We start from the raw sequence: 16064 nt of genomic DNA on the forward strand, positions 1-16064 counted from the left end.
CTATAAAAAATTATTAATTTAGATCGATTCAAAATTTAGTTTACTAATTTTTTAATTACATTAATTTCTCTGATGTAATTTTGATAAAAATCACACAATTTAATCGATTATATGTATTAAATTTAATTAATATAAAATATCTTTAAAAAAAGATATTTTAACAATCTATATTCGAGTGGCTCTTTGTTAAAATGATAAATTTATGGTTATTAGATTATATGTTTGATATTGTGATTGTAATAACATAAAGTTGACTTTAACTAATATACAACTTGGGCCTTTTACCACCTAATTAATTATTTTCTAAAAAAGTTGTGGGACAATGCACATGCATGATAGTGTTAATAAAGGCTCGGTTAGTATATCACACTCATTTAGGCTTTGCAATTAGAATAGCAATCTGACAAAACACAGTATACAGCCGTCGCTATGCGACGTTTAGCAAGTTAAACTCAGACTTAATTACAAAAGTAGACTAAGCTCATCTTCAACACAAATTAAAGTATAATATCTATAGTTGAACTATAGCTATATATATATATATATATATATATATATTATTTGAGTGTGGAACTCTGTTTTAACTCCGATCCATTACATTACATTACATATTTTCTTTTGGCTATGAAATTCCCGAAAATGAAACATAAAACAAGATAATATATGCTTGTCCTTATTTAATTATTATTAATCCACGTAACATTATTATTTTCAGGCCGTTGCCCAAGTAACGTTTTCTTCCCCAACATTCGAGTCCAGCCCTAGAGCATCCCACACCGCCTGCGATCCATCCACGATGTTGTTCCGGCACGGTGGCTGCCCTGCATGCTCCTCGTCGCAGCCGTGAACGGAGTCGCACTCGTCCACCACCTTCGCCCTCACGCTCCTCCCGGTTCTTGTTGAGGTGATCGTTATATACCTCAAGCACAACGCCACTTTGTTGAACCACCCAGTGGACAGTGCCACCACTGGCTCCGAGTTTTGGTGGTACTGGTCGTCACACTCAGATGGAGCACCACCGTCGCCTCCTTCACTGAAGCCGTTCAGGGTGAGTATTGCCTTTGTGGAGGAGGACACCGGAGGGGAGCACCTGCATTCGCGAAATTATATATATTATTAAAAAGAAATTTTTTAGTTTAATGTCATTACATTATCTTTATATAAAAAATTATTAATAAATATTTTTTTTAATTTATAATTTGAACACATAATTTTACGATACAAGATAACTAAAATTTTAATTAAATTATGGTTCAGCTATATTTTTAATTATCTAACTTTATGCATGTAAATTGACGACTTTTATCTCTTATTTAAATTATAAATGATATTACACTTATAATATATATATATAGGCCACGTCTCTAGTGGCCAAAATTTTGGTGACTAATGGTGGCTATTCATTGACCATCCAATGAGAAGATGACAAGTGGCATCATAGTTAGTTAGGTTAATTTTTATTTAAGAAATTAATTACGATAACTCTTGTCTCTTTTACCGGGGTATTAGTAGAAATTGCTATCCTTTAGCAAGGGTATGAAGGTCAAGGGTTCAATGGATATCGGCGAGAGACGGTGTCGCCGGCAGCCTCAAGAAATAGGGTAGGTTGCGACGGACGTCGTTCCAGAAAATGAGCTCGAGAGTTGATGAAGCAATATTAGTTTTGTATCGATGGTGTTGGATCTATTATTGGCTGGAGGCATGGTAGAATGCGAAACGTTGATTTTGAAGTTATTGGCGTGTTTAATGGTGAAGACTAAAGACGAGACTAAGGCGACATTGATGTTTACGTCAATAACGTTTGATAATGTCGTTCGTTACAGGACCAGTTTATTATAGTCACTAGGTTTGCTTCAGCCTCCGGAGCACAAGGTAGTAACTTGGATGAGGCGCTCCTCCCCCGGTGATGTATGAAGGGAACACCAACTTGTTCCACCTTCAACATTCCACTCATGGTTTCGAAGATACTCTACTCCACGAATACTAGAGACGTTACACTATCAGCGACAACTTCTCCACCACACGGTCACCAAGTCGTTTACAAAAAAGGATCCTGCGGTGATAGACTCGAGAAAAGTACAACAGAAGCATAATTTATTTTTTTCCAAATCAAATACCGAATAAAATTTTAATTTAAAATTTTTTTTTGTGAAATTTTTGTTAATTCAGTTTTAACCACAGCAATATATATTTATTGTGTTTCATTAACAATTTTATCGTCATTAATATAGTGCACCTGAAAGTCAAACAATCTCCAAACTCTCCAGGTGTTAGGCATTGGTTGGTTCAGCCGGCTTAGCCATTATAGCCATTCAACCTTTATTGCCACCATAGATAGCACCATATATATATATATATAATTTTTTAATCTGTTAATAACCAATTTTATGTATAAAATTAGTTTGATCAATTAACCTAAACCAAATATTTAGTTTTTTAGTTAACCTTAAAGCCCTAATATATTTACTAGTATACATGCATGGAAGCGTGAGCATCATACGTGTATTGAGGGTAGGAGTTTGTGCCGCATTGAAGGGTGCCGGAGGAGCGGCAGGTCGTTCCGCTGCCACCACTTGGTGGGGGAGGGGATCCGTGGTCACGTGGTGGGGGAGGGGAGCGGCAGATGTGAGTGCCGAGGTCAGGGTCGTCGTTGCACTTGCCGTTGGTGCAGATGAGCTGGCCGTCGCAGTCGTTGAAGTCGTTGCATGGGCCATAGCAGTAGGAAATTCCGTTTATGAGAGTGAATAGGCAAAATGAACAAGATAGAACCATAATGAAGGAGGTTGCTTTCTGAGCCATTATTGGGAATTAGATTATAATCACTAATTGGTGGTTTAGTTTTGTGCTTTCTGAGCATTAGATGTGATGCTTAAATAGAGGACAATTATAGTAAATACCTTTGATATTTATAAGTTATAATTAATTACAATTTGAAAAACAAAATGTGTGCTTACTGCTTATGCTACTCATGTAGCTAGCTAGTACGAAAACCCTGTGGATTCAATTGCCGTGTAAGAAGGGGCGTAATGTAGATGATCATAATGAAAGAATAATATTATTTGACATTCTTTAATGATATATATGATAACTAAATTGATGCTGCCGCAGACTACCCCTCTTCAAAAATTTTTAATGAGATGGATACCGGATACAGGCGTGAAATTGTCAAAGTTGGAGGCTATTGATTGAATTCCATGTAGTAGTTCATTCCTTCCCTTGTATCTATAGCACTCTTTAGGACTTCAGGACTAGGGCATTGTACATATAAATTTTGAATGAAAAAGTATAGGTAGACAATAAAGATATTAAATAATGTGAACAATGAATATATTGGATGTTCAATCTATTGGACGTGCGGATGATTATTCTAATATTAAGATTTAAATGAGTAATTTAGAGTGTAGTGTGTTTTACTTGAATTTGGCTAATTTTAAAGCCCATTTTTCATATTGTTCAAGAAAGTTATTGGTTACTTAGCATAACCCATTTTAAATTAAAAAAACATTTTTTTAATATATAATTTATTTATTTATGAATCATTTTAAAATCTGTTATTGAATTACTGGTAAAGCCGGACATTATTATCACGTCAAAAAACTAAAATTATCTATTACATTAGTCCATGACAAATATATTTTGAATAAATTAGTACCTGTTTTAGCAAAGATATTATTTCGTGTTATAGGTCGGTTCTGTGTTGATCGGAAAACTCTTGAAGTTTTTTGTTCAGTAGAGAAGTAGCTTCGTGAACTCGGATCTAGGCATGGTACTTACAAAAAAGACTCCAACGTTTAAGTCAGTGAAATATCTTAAAAGAGAATAAAATATAATGTCGTGTGATCTGTTTGTGTTCTTCTGTTCCTTATCATCGGCTAGGGCTCTCATTTATAGCTATTGTTGGTAAAATATTCGTCAATTATTTTCGAGATATTCGGTGCCGACTAAGTGCGGGATTTGGGAAAAAAGTTTGTTACGGTGGGCAGTTATCTATTTGAATTTGCTTCGTTCTGCCGAAGTATAACTCAATTTTTCCGATGTACTAGGGATGTAGTATATAGCCCCCAAACTTGACTTGCCAAACTTACATTTAGCAAGTTGAACTTTTATCGTGCAGTTATACTTCGATTAGGTACAGATATGTTAGCCCCCAAACTCAACGTGCGTATTGCCTTTCTTTGAGCTTGGGTTTTTGATAAAACAATGAAATAATAATAATAATAATAATAAATAAATAAATAAATAAATAAATAAATAATTATTGTACTTCGTGGATTGGGTTGCAATAAATTCATGTGTACTTTTCTAGGAAACATCTGGATCGTTCCTTAATAACCATGGTATGTGAACATTTTTTGTTTGAATTACCCACTAAGTTAGTGGGGGTAGTGATACTTTATTATCGTTTTTATCTTAAAAAAAGACACAAACTCCTGATCTTGGTCTTCTTGCTTAAGAAAGAGATATGACTTCGAAATATTAGTTCTTCTGTCTGGCTAACCTTTTTAATAGGTCTTTAGCCACTATGTATTCATCGGTGGTATGGTCGTATTTTTTATGAAATGCACAGTGTTTACTTCTGTCTATATATTTCTGGTCTTAATACGTTCCTGCTTTGCTCGGCGGCTATAAACTTGCTATGTAGAATTTCTTTAATTATATCCTCTCTCTTTGTGTTAAACTTAGTGTATGAGTTAAATTTCAGTGTTAGCTTGAAGGGTTTTTGGGGTCCTTACTTTGAGATTTGGGTGGCCTTTCTTCATCTCGGCCCGTTGTTTTTCGATGCGCCGAGCTTCACAAAATTCTTTGATCTATCCCGATGCCTTTTCTCAAAATTCTGCCAATGTTTTCTGCTTGGGTGATTTTCTGGGGCAGAAGTCGCTTTTGATTGCGTGCAAATGGACTTTGGGACTGAGGTCAGAGATCTCCATGGTTGCCTTGGCAAATCGTGTCATGTAGTCCTTCAAGCTCTTATGCTGTTCCTGTTTGATAGTGCTTAAGTAGTCTGATCCATGCACATATCTCTTTGAGGTGGAAAAGTAGTCAATGAAAGACCTCGCCAACTTTTCAAAACAAGAAATTGAACCTGCAGGTAACTTGAAAAATCAAAGTAAGATAACACCATCTAAAAAAGTTGAAAAAGATCGGCAAAGTATTGGGTCAGAAGCACCATTAAAAAACATCATTAACTGAAATTTGGTAATGTGGATACGGGGGTCTCCAAATCCTTCATAGGACTTTAGCGTGGTAGGTAACACAAAGTTCTTGGGCATATGAAATTTCACAATATCTTCAGAAAAAGGATTGAATATTGTTAGCTTTTCCTTTGGAGTAGTTATCTCCTAAGGGTCTGTGTTCTGAGATTGTACGTCATTTGAGAGCGCATTGTTGGGATCTCCAAAGCCGAGCTTTCCGTTACGTGCTAATAGATCAGCCATTTTCTTAACTTTAACTTGGAAGACAGCATTCATGGCTACCAGCTCGTCATGAGTCAGGGGAGGGGGTTGAGGTGTAGCATCGTTGGCCATAATTCTGCAAAAAAGTGAGATAAAGTCGTCGTGAGGTTAATTAAATTCAGGTCCCATGATGAGCGCCAAATGTTCTGGCAAGGATACTATTCCGTGCTATAGGTCGGTTTCGTGCTGTTCGGCGGACTCTTGAAGCCTCTTGTACAGCAAGAAAGTAGCCTCGTGAACTCGGATCCAGACGTGATACCTGCTAAAAGGACTCTGACGCCCAAATCAGTGAAATATCTTAAAAGAGAGTAAAATACGATGTCGTGTAACCTGTTTGTGTTCTTCTGTCCCTTATTGTCGACTAAGACTCTGATTTATAGCTGTTGTTGGTGAAATATTCGTCGGTTATTTTCGAGATATTCGGTACTAACTAAGTGCGAAATTTGGGGAAGAAGTTTATAACGGTGGGCAGTTATTTATTTGAATTTGCTTGGTTTTGCCGAAGTATAACTTAGTTTTTTCGATGTATTAAAGATATAGTACAGTACCTATGGCTCAAATAAAAAAGTGAACATATATTTTAAAATAGAATAATAAGTAGCATAAGAAAATATGAAGAAGAAGAGAAACAATAAAAAAAGAAAAAAATACCGAACTCATGCATGTGTAAGACCTTGTTCTAGAATACAATGTCTACATAGTGGATAAAAAAGGAGGAGCGTTAGCGAATCAGTAAGTTTTGTGATTTGTAATTATGAATTAGTTATTATTAATATTTTTAATGATGTAAAATTACATCTAATGATATGAGATTATTCACTTTTCTTTTGCTAATTAAGTATTGGTAGATTTTAATAAAAATACTGACCTCCTAGATGTTCTCTTAAAAAAATGCTGTACAAATAAAGATAATTTAATTTTTTCCATTTTAGTACTTCCCATATACATGAGCGAGGTTATATTGTTAAATTCAACGATATATGCTAGTCTAGAAAGGTAGTACCGCAGTAGGAATTATTTCTGCCATTTGATCATAATTCAATTAATTTGATATATTTATAAATTAATATATGATATGAAGATACATTAACTTGTAAAAGCCAAAAAAAGAAGTAACAATTATTGTGACAGTGAGGAAAGCTAGGCATAAATAAACTCGGCAACAGCATAAGCAAACAAGCTCTGTCTAGGGAGCTCTTCTTCTCTCAACAGGAGAGTACTCATAGAACACCAGGTTCTTCTCCAAAAGGGAGTATTTTCAATCTATTAAACCTTGCAAACCAGACTCTCACACCATACTCATATCCATTAAGCCATCAAAACTCTGTAAAACTTGAAATATACAAAGACCAAAAGATTAGCAACCGATAATATGAACAGCATAGAAGAAAAAGTTATCAAGTTTAACAAGCCGGGATAACTGGGATATAAGAAGGAGTGCTTGAATATAGTGGGAAAGATAATAAATGAGAATGAGGTAAGCTTCAAAACATGTAAAAATGCGTTATTGGAAATGTGAAAAAATCCACAAGGAGTTGCAATCACTGACATTGGCCAGAAGAAGATGTTGTTCAACTTCAAAGACAGAAAGAGAGGGTTGCAGATTATCCAGAATGGTCCTTTGAATGTCAGAGAAAATCTAGTCAATCTCAGATTATGGATGGAGGGTGAATCAGTTTTTGAAGTTGACCATGATTTTATGGAATTCTGGATTCAAGTTCATGGCATTCCACTTGATCACATGAATAAGGAGACTGGAATCTTGATAGGAGGAATGTTGGGGGTTTTGGCTGAGGCTGAAGACCCAAAGGTGAATGGCATTCTTAGGAGATCATTCTTAAGGATCAGAGTCAGCATTAATATAACCAAGGCCTTGCCTACTGACTTCTAGTTAGAAAGAGAAGAGATGCCACCATTATGGGTTTTCTTCAAATTTGAGAGGCTACCGGATAGTTACTGCTTTAACTGTGGAATATTAGGACATGAGAAAAAAATGCAAGAATCCAATAGTCATGACATGCTGGGACCCAACAAAGAAAAAGTACTCACCAGGACTAGGAGTCAGCCAAGTTCAATTAGTTTTAGCCATGGGAGGAGAAAGTTCAAAATAACAGGGATGGATGAAAGAGGAGGAACAGCAGGCGCGTGTACCACAAAGTCTTGGAAGAGAGAGTGATAAGGAATGAAACATAGAAGAAAGCAAGATTAGGGCTGAACAAGGTCTGTAGTAGAAATTCAGAGAAAAAAGTGTCTGGAAAAACCAAACAATGAGAGAAGAAGAGATGACTGAAGCAGGGAACAGGTGGGAGAAGTACGAAAAATTCCTGATTTTCAAGGATATGAGGATATACAGCATGATTTAAGGGTAGCTCACAAGTTTAAAAATCTTATTAGAGAGATAAATAAGAGGAATAATGAATGGGCTTACATCAAATAGGCCCAAAAAGAAGAGAAGGGGAAGGAAGTTCAGGAAGTGGGTATACATGGGCAAAAAAAGGATGTTGGGTCCAATAATTTGGCAAATCAAACACAAGTGTGGAATGGAAGAGAAAATAGTTTCGGGATAGATGGGAGGGCTGGAAAAAAATGCAAATAAATTAAAAGAAGTTGGGCTGACTCTTTATGCAATAGAAGAGGGAGAAGTCAACAACTACAAAAAAGAAGATTGGAAGTGTGTCCAGGAAAAAGAAGGAGAAAAGGAAACTATAGGCCAGCAACTAAAAAGACTTATGACAGCCAAGAAGAAGAAAAAACATGAAAATATTGATAGAGAATGGATAAACGAGGATCAAGGAAGGATAAAAAGAGGTGATGGAGAAGAAATATTTAAGAAGATTTCCATGGAAGTACAGAGGAGAGAAAAGGCATTTGTGGAGCAGCAAAAAAAACAGGGGTGATAACGCCTACTATGTAGAACTAGCAAGCAATGAAGATGAAGATGAAGATGATGGGAAGAAAGCTCCTACCGAATGGGAGACACAACTAGCAAAAAAGATGGAACTGGAGCTGAGTTCGAAAAGTAAAAAAGAGAACAAACAGGTGCTAAAGCTTACAAATGAGGAATGGAAGGAGGATCAAGAGGTCAGGATGCCTAAGAAGATAAAGAACAACAGCAATACACTGGAAAGAGGGGAGTATGACTTATCTCTGAATGCATCTGGTCAGTTTAAGGGAATACAAATAGCTGAGGAGGCGGGCCTTAGCATGCCCCACCCTGAGCCATGAGTATCATTAGTTGGAATTGTTGGAGAATTGTGGTTGCCCCGACAATATCCAAATTATATAATCTATGTAAAAAAGTAAAGCCGCTCATAGTGTTTCTTATGGAAACTAGTGCTAGACAAGATAAAATGATTAGGATAAAAAAAAGGCTTCATTTTAATAATATGTTTTGTGTAGAACTCCAGGGCTTGTCCAGCGGGCTATGTTTGTTATGAAAATCTAAGGCTAATATTAATGTTTATGAGTGGTGTGATGATTTTATTAATGCTAGGATTAATATGAATAATGATTTGAGTTGGCAGTGTATCTTTGTGTATGGAAATCTAGTCTTTCAAAGAAGAAGAAAACTATGGAAGGAACTCACAGAAAGCAATATGAATAAGGAAGAATCCCAGGCTTTTTCGGGTGATTTTAATGATGTTCTAAGTCAAGACGAAAAAGTGAGCATTCATCCGCAGCCTAGGATCTATTTAGAAACCTTTAGAAGATTTGTGGATGATAATGGATTAATAGATGTGGACCTCAAAGGGAGTAAGTTTACATAGTTTAGTAATCCAAGAAATAATATCATCACTAGGGAAAAGTTGGATAGGGTAATGGTGAATTGGAAATGGATGCAAATATACCAGAATGCTATTTTGAAAGCTACACTAGCTGTAAGTTCGGATCAATGCGCTTCAATATTGGAAACACAGCCGCTGGTCCGGATAAAGAAGGAATTTAGGTTTGAGGCCTTTTGGGCAGAGCATGAGGAGTGTAAGGAGGTAATCAAGCGGAGTTGGCATTTGGACGACGGAAATAGAAGTTGTTGGAATTAGTTTGTAAAAAAGAGAAATAGATGCAAGAGGGAGTTAACAGAATGGAGTAGGAGAAAGTTTAAGAGAGCAGATAAAGAAATTGAAAGAAAGAAAACAGAATTACAACACATTCAAAAGTCTAATATGTCAGAAAGTGAACAGAGGAGAGCAAATGAGCTGAAAAGTCAAATCTTAAAGCTATGGAAGCAGGAAGAGAAGTATAGGGACAAAGATCTAGGCTGAAATGGTTAAAATGGGGATATAGGAATACAACTTTCTTTCATGCTATAATGATCCACAGAAGAAATAGAAATAGAATTGATAAATTGAGAAATGAAGCAGGACAGTAGATTCAAGGAGAGGACAATATAATGAGACTAGTTGAAGGGCATTTCACCAAGATGTACACATTTATTGGGGTCAAAAACATGGAGGAGTGCATAAGAGAGATACCTAGGAGAGTCACTAGAGAGATGAATGAAGAATTGATGGCAAAGATCAAGGATGAGGAAATTAAGGAGGCAACCTTCAGTATGGGGGCTTAAAGGCGTCGGGCCCAAATGGTTTAAATGGGTTATTTTTTCAAAAATATTGGGATATATTGAGTAAAGAAGTATGTGGAATAGTCAAACAATTTTTTGAAGAAGGTATCATACCAGAAGATTTAAGTGAGACAACAGTTGTCTTGATTCCCAAAATTAGTCAACCAGAAAGTTTGAATCACCTTAGACCCATAAGTTGTTGCAATTTTGTGTACAAGATTATAACTAGGGTTTTGGTGAGAAGGTTAAAGAAAGTAGTAGATGATATCATTTCTCTGGTTCAAAGTGCTTTTGTGAAAGGTAGACTTATACAGGATAATATAATTATAATTCAAGAAGCTTTTCACAAATTGAGCAAAAAAGGAAGGCTTGGAAGCAAAGACTTAGCATCAAATTAGACATGAATAAGGCATATGACAGATTGGAATGGAATTTTTTGGAAAGGGTCCTGGAAGCGTTTGGTTTTTGTAACGAGTGGGTTAAGTTGATGATGAACTGCGTGAAGAGTGTTAGTTATAAGTTCAAGATAAATGAAAAGTTGTCTAGAAGAATCAGTCCTCAAAGAAGGCTTAAACAGGGAGATCAGTTATCACCTTATCTCTTTATTTTGGCTGCTGAAAGCTTTACTATACTCATGGAAAAGGTTGCAAGAGATAATCTAATTTCAGGAATTAGACTAGCTCCCATAGCGCCGCCTATCACTCATCTTCTATTTGCTAATGATTGTATCATTTTTACAGGGGCGTAAGAAGATGAGATCTATCAACTCATTCAAATTATTAACAAATATACGGAGGCATCAGGACAAAGAATCAACACTGAGAAGTCCGAGATGATTTTTGGAAGTCAGGTACCTATCCAGAGTAGGGTGAACATAGAATAGATCACGGGCATGGCATCGTAGGAAGACCTCGGAAGATATCTAGGACTGCCAGCGAGATGGGAAAGATCAAGGAATAAAGCACTGGAATGGATAGAGAAAAAAAATACTAGATAAAATGAAAAGATGGAAAGAAAAATTATTAAATCAAGCTGGTAAGGAGCTCTTAATAAAAGCGGTAATACAAGCAATTTCAATCTATGCTATGAATGTCATTAAATTTCCAAAATTCTTCTGCAAAAGAATCGAAGCAGCAATAGCCTGATTTTGGTGGTTGAATAATAAAAAGGAAAGAAACATTCATTGAAAGAGTTGGACAAAAATGACCAAGAGTAAAAAGAATGGAGGCTTGGGATTTAACGACTTAGAATGTCAAAATATAGCACACTTGGCTAAACAAGCATGGAGGCTGCTAAAAGAGGAGGATGCTATATGGGCTCGGATTTTGAAGGCCATTTATTATCCTAATTGCAATCTATGGGAGGCAGAAGAAGGAAGAAACACATCATGGATATGGAAGAGCATGTTGGAGGGAAGAGATTTTCTCAAAAGAAAGGGCTGGTGGAGTGTAGGAAGTGGAGCAGAAATAGATATTTGGAAAAACAATTGGGTGGCAGGAAAAGAAAAACTAGGAAGGTGTGTGAATTGTCAACTTCAAAAGTGAGTGACTTGATCAAAGAAGGAGAGGGATGGGATGCAAATAAAATTCGGGATTTATTTCATGACAATATAGCTGAGTTAATAATCAAAACACCAGTTAGTCTAATCAATAGAAGGGATCATTTTGTCTGGCCGTATAGGAGCGATGGAGAGTACTTTGTTAGAACATGCTACCACAACACGAAGGAGAAAAAAGATGCCATAGAGGAGAACAGACTAAGCAAAGCATCAACAAGTCAGAATATGCGGAAGGTTTGGGAGACAATTTGGAGGCTACCAGTACCACAAAAGGTAAGAATGTTCTTATGAAAAGCAATGCACGGAATTCTGCCAGTGAATACTAGCTTATATCATAAGAGAATAGCAAAAACATCGTTATGCAGTATATGCCAGTAAGCAGATGAAACTGTTGAACATGCATTATTGTTATGCCCATGGACTAGAGTTATGTGGTTCGGATATGCTTACAAGTTTTGCCTACGGTTCATAATGTGAGATCTTTTGGGAGTTGGGTGATGGACACAATTGAAAAGATCAAGAGGGAGACTGGGAAGGAAGAGGAAAAAATTTTATGCAAATTGGGATGTGTGTGTTGGTGCATATGGAAAGAGAGAAACCAGCACATATTTCAGCAATCAAAAGTACAACCAGAAAAAATAATATTCACTTCAGAACATCTAGCAGCAGAATTTTATAATGCGATTGAGAAAATTAACAATGAAAATAGATTAGGAGCAAGCAGGAGCACAGAGAAGAAGAGAGTTACCTAGATGCCTCCGCCCAAGAATTGGTTAGAGGTGAACACTGATGCGACTTTTCACAGGGAAACAGGCATGGCAACTTTAGTAGTAGTGGCCAGGGACTGGTGAGGAAAAATTGTATCAAAGTTAACAACAACTTTCAAGTAAATATCATGTTTAGCAGCAGAAGCTCAAGCATACAGAAAAGCACTCATTCTTTTTAAAAATCTTCAGCTAGAAAAATGCATAATAGAAACAGATTGTTTATCTCTGATTCAAGCAATTAAGGCAAAAACTTCTTTGGCAGAGGCAGATGCAATCATCAGAGACATTCTCCATCTGCTGAATGAGGCTCCAGACGTGGTAGTTACCTGTACTCCAAGAGACGGAAACAACTTAGCTCACCAACTAGCAGCAATGGCAGCGAAAAATGGATTAAAGAGACAGTGGATAGTCAATCCACCTGCTCAAATTAAGAATACAATCAGAATAGAAGCAAGGTTCACAATACTTCAGTAGGAGCAAAATATACAGAATCATACAATTTTGGCTCCAGTTTCTACAAGCCATCAAAGACAACATAGAGAATACATTTTACCTGGAAAGGTGGGTGTTGAACCAGCGGAGAGTAAAAGCTGGAGTGGATGATTAGACTCGAGCAATTGGAATGCTTGGGTCAGAAACCAAGAGTTACAAAAAACCAACAGAGGCAGGGAGAAGGGCCCTTGGTAGAAGTCGCTAGCAGCCTCAACGCAACTTGGGAGGTGCCACGGGAGCGGACGACAGGAGTCACCACAGGGCAGGAGTAGGACTTTTCTTAGAGAAATACGCAAAGCAACCCAGGGAGAACGGAATCACTTGTGCTTTGGAGCGAGGAAGCAACAAGCCTAGCGAAGCACAAATGGCCAACATTTAAGACCAGGAGCGGCCTTCTTAAAGCAGAACAGGAGCGGCTTTGACGACCTTGAGAAATCAGCACCTGCAGAATCCGACTGAAGCCATTGATGAGGATTCGGGAGCTCACTTTCGTCCACATGCAACAATAGGCTCAAAACTTTGGAAAATCTCTGGTCGAAGGTGAAGGAAAAAAAGAGAGGATCGGGGTCGATTTGGGGGGTGTCTCTGTGTGGGTAGTTCTTCGGGTCGGGTTGAGTTCTGATTGTGTGGGCCGGGTCGTTTAAGAAAAACTCAGCAACCACCGATGATCATCATTATTATTCAGAAAATAAAATCCAAAAAAAGAAGAAACAAAAAGTATATATGGAGGTCATTTGAAGTGAAACGAGTAGACTTGGCCATTAGCATTCACCCGAGGTACAATGACATTAATGGCGCCGTCTTCATAAGTCAAGCTTCGTGCGAAATTTTGCTTATTCTATTTTGGGAATATTTTGGTGGGAAAAGAATAATCTAGTCCTTTATGGACCAAGTAAACATATTCCTAATGTGTGGCTCAGATTGAATCTGTATATAAATTATCCATAATTACATGTGGTCCAATACTTATCTTAATTATAAACCAATATATTACAGTTTGGTTGGACCGATGACATAATAACTGGTTTAATTTTTTTTTTTGGAAGAAAATGTCTAAAATGCTATAATAATAATAATAATAATAATAATAATAATAATAATAATAATAATAATAATAATAATAAATTATAATTTCAAAAAAAAAAACTTAAGTTGCTAGTACGTATTCCTAATTTTCCATAAAATACTAATTCCTAATCCCGTACTTCTAACCTAGATTCCCAACACTTACTGCAACTCAAATACTCCATGACACTGTGCTTAAGAAGCTCCTTTCAGTGGCAAATCCATCTTCTTTAGTGTGTCGAATATATTGTCTATAAAATTTCTTTAAATATCTTTTCCCCATTTTCCTCTAAGGTTTTGGGTCACTCAGTTTCCATGAAGAGAAACCGTGAAACCGCCGCATGAAGGAGATGTTGGTGTTGCATTTTCCTTCGCCTTCCTCTCTTTTTTGTTCAAGCTCCCAATTAGCCCTATTGAATACCTTTGCTTTCAAAATCGGTGTTTGTCGGAAGTTTTCATTCAATATCTCATCGCCGCCATTAATACCGCCAAGTCAGACCCACTTTGGATCTTCCGGTAGCCATTCAAATCGCACTTTTCTTAGAGTTTTTCAATCGCAAAAGCTTCACCTTTACTACTAACCACATTTCAAAACTGTTCCCTACTTCTTTGGCAACTGTCTTCCATGATGTTCCTATCACTTTTGCGATTAACTGACATCGGCCATTGTTGGTAGCAGCATTTATATAAATCAATTTATAATTGCAAGAACTAAAAATACCTACTGTAATAGAAGATTATGATCTCAAAAAAGCTTGCAAATTGACATGTTTAGCAGTAACAAATGACAAATAACAAAATTGTTTTCTTCAAATTTTTTCCAAATGTTACTTTTTATTATTGTGAATCGATCCTATATTTTTTTATTAATTTCTTTTATTACCTGATGGTTTAAGGTCTAGAAAATACTTTTCTCACCGAAAAAAGCTTCTCAAATCTTACATGGAATAGAATGCTAAGGATTCGTTATACTCTCTTTTGCTAGTTTTGGAGTCTTGTTATAAAGTGTTGAAGTGATTAATTAAGGGAAATACTAATGCGTACGTCTTATCTTTTGTTTTTTTTGGGTATGGCTGCGTACGTCTTTTATGAAATTGCTGACCAGTTGTTTTTATTGGGTTTCTTATCTTAATGGTGTATATTAAGTTATAAGTTGTGCCTACACTTTGAAGGCCGTTTTGCGTTTTGGTTATGTTAACTTTGGTGGCCCCTTCAACAATGTACCTCACAATTGCAGATGGATAATGGGCTATTTCGCCCTGGGCTCATGAATGGTGGACCCACTAATGCTTCCAAGATTCATATCAAAATTTATCATGTTGCGTGACCCATACTTCACAAGGAGCTGTATAAGGGTTTGAACGCTGAGCAAAGCTCAGGAAATTATAGAAAACATAGTAATAGTGGTGTGTCATGTGTGACTGTGTGGTGTGTCAAAGACCCCCCAAAAAATACCGTAAAAAATTGTATCAAAAATGAAAAAAAAACAAACGTAGAAAATAACATATCACTCAAAAATAATAAAAACGAACCTAAAAGCATATCATTTGCATATTGTTTGCAGCCTTGCAGGGAGAAGGAGAAATGGTGAAATCTTTCTGCAGTGTATATATATAATTGTTTGAAAGGCGCAAATAATATCATCATATTTTCATTTTGGAAATAAATCTCGAGTAGGACTAAAAATAAATATGAGAGAGAATAATAAAAAGTTAAAAATTATATTTTACACTTTCAAATTTTTTTAATAATTGAAAAAATTTATTTTCATTTCTTTTATACTTAAGAATTAAGATGCCGAGTTGTCCTACGAAATATATGAAATCAAATTTAATTATTGAAATCGAAGGATATGATGAGCTCGTAGACAACTATAATATGTACGGCTTTGCTACATCCGTATGGCATTCGAAACTAAAACTGAGGAATTAGAACGAGGAAAATAGCACCCAGAGAGAGTAGTAGAGAACTCTCTCAATTTTTTAATTTCGTGTTCACGTGCCGGAGGAGCCAACTTCCAATTTAAAAATTCAATGGATCGTCTAGTCTACATCTATAGACCTATCTAACTCTCTTTATTTAGTAACATGTGCATTATTATTAATTTATTATTATTAACCTCAAGAAAAAGAAAAACGTTACAAGTTGTATTGACGATTGAACTCGCG

General features: G+C 36.3%; 1 protein-coding gene across 1 annotated transcript; it reads right to left on the bottom strand.

Annotated features, from left to right (window-relative positions):
- Positions 1-711: 711 nt before the first annotated feature.
- On the bottom strand, positions 712-13206 carry LOC107461692 (kiwellin-like). The gene is made up of 6 exons (XM_021129201.2): positions 13134-13206; positions 12704-12757; positions 12530-12564; positions 4078-4100; positions 2501-2740; positions 712-1090 (listed from the first exon to the last, which is right to left on the bottom strand). Exons 1-6 carry the CDS (start codon positions 13204-13206, stop codon positions 712-714), a joined length of 804 nt encoding a protein of 267 aa, XP_020984860.2.
- Between the last annotated feature and the right edge of the window lie 2858 nt (positions 13207-16064).

This window comes from Arachis duranensis, chromosome 8, assembly GCF_000817695.3.
Source record: "Arachis duranensis cultivar V14167 chromosome 8, aradu.V14167.gnm2.J7QH, whole genome shotgun sequence".
In the NCBI taxonomy this organism is placed as follows: Eukaryota; Viridiplantae; Streptophyta; class Magnoliopsida; order Fabales; family Fabaceae; genus Arachis; species Arachis duranensis.

What these genes read in the sequence shown, in the direction of transcription:
- LOC107461692 (XM_021129201.2), bottom strand. Translation starts at nt 13,206, where the DNA reads ATGTTGGCCATTTGTGCTTCGCTAGGCTTGTTGCTTCCTCGCTCCAAA. An exon ending in AGTGATTCCGTTCTCCCTGG is followed by an intron (nt 12,758 to 13,133) that starts GTTGCTTTGCGT and finishes TAATTTGAGCAG; the next exon opens with GTGGATTGACTATCCACTGT. An exon ending in TTTCGCTGCCATTGCTGCTA is followed by an intron (nt 12,565 to 12,703) that starts GTTGGTGAGCTA and finishes TGCTTGAATCAG; the next exon opens with AGATAAACAATCTGTTTCTA.